Source organism: Pongo pygmaeus, chromosome 22 (assembly GCF_028885625.2).
Source record: "Pongo pygmaeus isolate AG05252 chromosome 22, NHGRI_mPonPyg2-v2.0_pri, whole genome shotgun sequence".
Taxonomy (NCBI): domain Eukaryota; kingdom Metazoa; phylum Chordata; class Mammalia; order Primates; family Hominidae; genus Pongo; species Pongo pygmaeus.
Window position 1 is genome coordinate 23,449,133 of NC_072395.2, and position 6,112 is coordinate 23,455,244.

Consider the following 6,112-nt stretch of genomic DNA (forward strand, 5'->3'; position numbering starts at 1 on the left):
AGCTAGAAGATGACAGGCATTTTTGTAACTTTTTACCCCAGGAAGGCTCTCCCACTGCAAGACCAATCAGGCTCAGGCCTCTGGCTAAATTGCAGCCAGCAAAGGGTACAGTGCCCAACCCTGAGAGCTCCTTCCAGGTGCCAAACCACTTTGTAAAGGAAGCTTTTTTCCTGCATGGATCTCATGGACGTGTCTGCATTTTCTGCACAAAGGGCTTTATCCAGAAACAGCCCCCAAGAGCTTATACTGTTTTGAATCCAACTGCAGGGCATTATTCACAAAGGCCCTCATGACCACAGTCTCCACTTCTCATTAAAGGACATTAATTAGGGGATTCACTAGAAGCTGCTGGCTTTCCGAGGAACAGACCTGCCTCTACACCAGTGTCCCCAACCTTTTTGGCACCAGGGAAGAGTTTGGTGGAAGAGAATTTTTCCATGGATGATGGCAGCAGGTGGTTTTGGGATGAACCTGTTCCACCTGCAGTCATCAGGCATTAGATTCTCATAGGGATCGCTCAACCTAGGTCCCTTACATGCACAGTTCACAATAGAATTAGATGAGTGCAGCAAACCAGCATGGCACATGTATACCTATGTAACCAACCTGTACGTTATGCACGTGTACCCTAGAATTAAAGTATATATATAAAAAAATGAATTCAGCTCATAGGAGAATCTAATGCACAGCTGATCCAACAGGAGACGGAGCTCAGGCAGCCATGCTGGCTCACCCCCACTCATCTTCAGCTGTGTGGCCCAGTTCCTAACACACTGCACACCTTAACGGATCCACAGCGTGGGGACTGGGGACCCCTGCTGTAAACATTGGGAAACCTTATCCTTGGGGAAGGGGCATATAAAACCAGGAGAAAGAGGAGCTCCATGTAAATGTACATTTTATGGATCCTTGAGGAAAGAGTGCAAAGAGGAATGGCCCCACCCACTTTCCCTCTACCTGGCATCATTCCCAGTAACCCACTTGAAGAATCCACTTGAAACTGGGGTGCTTCAAGATAGTTGAGGCTTGTTATACTAGGGACCACCAGAAAAGGAAACAACCAATGTGTCTGTGGAGATTCATCTGCTGTAACCGATTTATGACACTGGTGCAGGGTGTTGATAGCAGAGAAGGCTGAGCGTGGGGGGGCAGGAGTGCATGGGAACTCTGTTTCTTCTACTCAAACTTGCTGTGATCCTAAAACTCCTTTAAAATAAATTCAATGTAAAAGGAAGGGCAAAGGTATTTTGGAAGAAATTTCAGCCACTTCTTGGAAATTATATTTAGTCTTACCATGAGATCAAGCAATCCTGTTTCTAATGATTTATACATCCAATTTTAAAATTTATGTCCCCACAAAGCCTCCATGGGAATGTTTGCATCAGCTTGATTGATTGTTGCCTTTCCCACTGTGTGAGTGTTACTTATAGGGTGACAGTTGAAAATACTATTCCTGCAGAATGACAGTGTACACATCTTTCCATTGCTGTTTTACTCAATTACTTAACCCATTTTCTAAATACTTTTAAACCTCATAAATCCCATCATCTCCTCAGCCCCAGCACAGCTGCTTCCTTCCTCAGGGTTTCTGACTTTCTCAGGATGTGCATTTTCACACTGAGTCTGTTGCACAGTAATACACGGCCGTGTCCTCAGATCTCAGGCTGCTAATCTCCATGTAGGCTGTGTCTGTAGACGTGTCCTCAATCATGGTGACTCTGCCCTGGAATTTCTGTGCGTATATTGTTTCACCATCTACAGGATAAAAACCTCCCATACACTCAAGCCCTTTTCTAGGAGCCTGTCGCACCCAGTGCATTGATAATTCGGTGAGGGTGTATCCAGAAACCTTGCAGGAGACCTTCACTGAGGCCCCAGGTTTCTTCATCTCAGCCCCAGACTGTACCAGCTGGACCTTGGCGTGGGCGCCTGTGGAGAGGACAGAGGAGTGGATGAGACCCCACTTAACTGAACCCAGTCCCCTCATCAGCCCTGGGACTGAGGATTCTCTTGCCTGTAGCTGCTGCCACCAAGAGGAGAAGCCTCCAGGTCCAGTCCATGGTGAGGTGCTATGCTCTGGGGGCTTCTGTAGGGGAGGGATGTGGTTGTTGTGTGATGCTTTCTGGGCAAGGACAGATCTGTATTTACCTCGGTAGACACCACTGCATTTGCATATTCACGAGGCAGGTTTTTCATAGCTCAGGCCGCACCACCCTGAGGAAGAAGATAGGTGACACGTGGACCACGACACAGTGGGGTGCTGAGCTCCCTGCCCTGAACTTTGTTTAATGATATTTGTCCTCTGACATGCCCAGAAGTCCATGAAGACAGAACTCCTCTCACAGAAAGCCAGAATCTCACAGGACATGGTCCTCAACGTGATTCCCTGTTCATATGGCTCACCGTCTACCTGAACTTTTCCTGAGCCTTGCCCTCTGCACATCTAACTTCTGGGATGAGTGTGTCTCCGGACAGTAACACCCATTGAATTAGTAAAACCACCCTCAATTCCTAACTACAAATACATTTGAAACACCTAGACATTTCTCCTTTTAAATCCGGTTTGCATTAAATTATTGGGTTAGGTATAGGCTGCATATATAATAAAATACTTAAAGGCACATCAGTACTTGCTAAATTCTTATTTAAATGTTAGGTCATTATTGCTTTGAAATAAGGAACATTCAATTCCTGAGAGAAAACCCTGCCCCAGCCTCCTGTGCACCTGCTCCAGAGCTGTATCCTGTGCTGGGTGCTCCCTGAGCGCCCCCTGCCGCTCAGCTCCTGCCCTGCAGGGAAGTTCCTGTCTAGGAACTTTTTCCTCCTGTCAGAGAACTTTTTCCTACCAGAATCTCAAGCCCAGTAGGAAGGGGCTGTGCCCTGGCTCAGAATGCTCTTTCAGTGACAGAAATTGCTTCTCCCACCACCTCTTACAATAGAAAATAGGCCTTAGAAAACCCAATATAATCTACAGGGAGACCTCAGCACCACAAGCAAGGAATCACAAAAGCCATCAGGGAACACCTTCCCTGGATCCACTGATACGGTCCAGACACATAGCGAGTCCAGGAACTGATGGGGACTTTGAGGGAGGCTCATTTTTTTTTTTAGGATTCTGTGGTTGAATATTATATCGATCATAACTTTACGCACAGACCCTATGTCTCAAAGCTCACCAACACACACACTCACAGTGGCATATTTGCATACTAACTGGCCTCGAATTTGCCCTCCTTCCTAGTGTCTTGCCAGTGAAAAGTGCTTCCAACACTGATCCTAGTCCTGGTTATGTTTGTTGTTGTTTTGTTTTTTCCAAATAGAGCTAAAGCAAGCTCGGTACTAATGGAGATTTGGAAAGTGCCTTCATGTTCTCTTTGCCAGTTCTCCCCTGCGCACCCTGCAGATGCCCCATGAGAGGTAAATCTAATGTCATTGAGGGAGGTGATGTGACCTTGATCCTGAAGCTGTTGGTCTAAGAGGTTTTAAGTCACTTCACTGTCCTTGACTTGCTCTCTCCCACCACCTTTGGTTTCCCTAAATTCTAGTCCTTAGATGGAATCTGTGCCTTTCCACACTTTTCTCTTTAATCCAGCTTAATCATATTGGTGGTGAGGTGATGTGGTGGGTAGGGGAGCAGTATATGTTCTGGAAATTTAATTCCAATGATTTCTTGCTGTTCTTTCTCTAGGCTGCAACGTTTAAAAGGAGTCTCCAGTGGTACAGCTGATTTTCCTCCGTCCTCCACTCCCCCTCCAGGCTGCAGCATCCACAGATTATTTTCTTGAATCTGACCCCAGATGTTTTATTAATTATACCCCTTTTCGTGACTCAGGAAGGCTAAGAAGAAGCTGTCTGGGATGGAAAAGAATCCCTTCCCCTCACATAGAATAAAGATCTTGAAAAGTATTTTTTCCCTGTAGGGTCTGTCTGGAGGAAGTTCTGGGCATATTTATCAGAGTATAGTTCTCCTGATGATGGGGCCATGAGGGAATCTGTTTGGATTCTCATCTTGAGAACCCAGAAGTTTCTGGAGGGAAATTCCATCAAAGGGGGGTGTGTGGCCCCCAGGACTTCTTACCCTACCTTATCCACACTTGTCTTCCAGGCATTTATGGAATTGCCATATAACTCTTCCCAACAGCTTGTGCTTTCAACGGAAGAATCACCCAGTTTATAAATTTAGAAAGGAGACTTTATTTCTCAGAAAGGGTTGAAGCTGCAGGAAGGCCATCTTAACAGGCTGGGAAGGAAAGCCTCCCACAGAGACTGTGAGCAGTCACTTCAAGAGGGGAAACGAGAAGAAATGAATTTGTGCAAATGGATTGGCCAAGTGTACACACTCAGCAGGCTATAAAAGGAGCTATTGATATTCACATGGAGTGGAGGCTCTCATGTCTAATAAGCAAACACACATGATACATGCATTTCAGGTTTGCTTTGGGGTGAGGAATTAAGAACGAAATGAATTGCATTTGGGTCCTGCATATCAAAAGGGCTTTGTGCAGGGGCAGAAAGACACACAGTGCACAGCCTCCAGAAATTAGCCAGGATGAGTCCATGGTCAGTGGTCTCTTCACAGGAGAAAGTTACTGAGATCAGTCTCTTGGCCAATCAAAGCTCTCTTTATGGAGGTGGATCATTCTTGCCAACATTTGTTATCTTTCGTCTTGCTGATAATAGCCATTTTAAGTGGTGTGAGGTGACGTGTCATTGTGCTTTTGATTCGAATTCCTCTGACAATTAGTAATCTTGAGAATATTTTTATGCTCTGTTTTTCATGTTTGTGTCTTCTGAAAAGAATCTGTTCAAGTTTTTGCTTTTTTCATGAGGTCATTTGATATTTGCTATTGAGTTGTATGGATTATTTATACATTTCAATAGAACTTCTTGTCAGATATATAACTGCACATAGTTTTTTCCTGGGCTTGCTTTTGGGATTAACTTCAAATAAATCATTTCTGAATCAATGACATGAATTATTTTTCCATGTTATCTATGAGTTTCTGGTTTCATATTATGTTTATTTTTTGTTGATTTTTGCATATGGTGTTAGAGAAGGTCTAATTTTATTTATTTTGCATATGGATGTCCAGTTTTTACATCATTTGTTGAGGAGACTGTCCATCCTTCACTGTGTGTTCTTGGGATACAAAATCAGGAAGACATTTAATTTAAAAAGAAAACATCAGATGAATATTCCTGATGAACACAGACCTAAAGGTTCTCAACAAAATACTAACAAATAGAATCCAGAAGCACTTTACAATGTGATACATCATGATCAAGTAGGCTTTACCCCTGGAAGGCAAGGTTCATTCAACATCCACAATTCAGTAACTGTGATTCACCATATAAGCAGAATAAAAGCAAAAAAAAAATGATTATCTCAATAGATGCTGAGAAAGCTTTTGATAGGATTCAACACTCACTCATAATAAAAACCCTCAAAAGACTAGGCATCAAAAAATACATCAAAATAATAACAGCCATCTATGACAAAACCACAGTCAACATTATACTGAGTGAGCAAAAGCTCAAACCCCTTGAGAACTGAAATAAGACAAGGATCCCCTCTCTCACCACTCCTATTGAGCATACTACTGGAAATCCTAGTCAGAGCAACCAGGCAATAGAAAAAATAAAACGGAGCTGATATGGTTTGTATTTGCATCCCCATCCAAATTTCATGTCAAATTGTTATTCCCAGTGTTGGAGATGGGGACTGGTGAGAGATGATTAGATCATGGGGATGCTTCACCCTCTTTTGTGCTGTTCCCATGATAAAGCCCTCAGGATATCTGGTTTCAAAGTATGTGTCAACTCCCTCCTCTCTCTTCCTGCTCCAGCCAGGTAAGACATGATGCTTCTCTTTCTGTCATGATTATTGGGTTCCTGAGGCCTCCCCAGCCATAATTCCTGTACAGCCTGCAGAACCATGAGACCATTAAAAATCTTTATAAATTACTCAGTCTCGGGTGTTTCTTTATAGTGTGTGAATAGACTAATACAACATCCAAATGGGAAAAGAAGTGGATGTGTCTGTCCAAACTGATGATATAATTCTATACCTAGAAAATTCTAAAGACGCTGCCAAAATAATTCTAAAATAGAT

General features: G+C 43.4%; 1 gene segment (V, D, J or C); it reads right to left on the minus strand.

Moving 5' to 3' along the window:
- Positions 1 to 1,612: 1,612 nt before the first annotated feature.
- Positions 1,613 to 2,060, minus strand: LOC129027708 (immunoglobulin heavy variable 1-24-like). The segment is given in 2 exon segments: positions 1,613 to 1,929; positions 2,015 to 2,060. Coding segments are annotated over 2 exon segments (363 nt in total).
- Between the last annotated feature and the right edge of the window lie 4,052 nt (positions 2,061 to 6,112).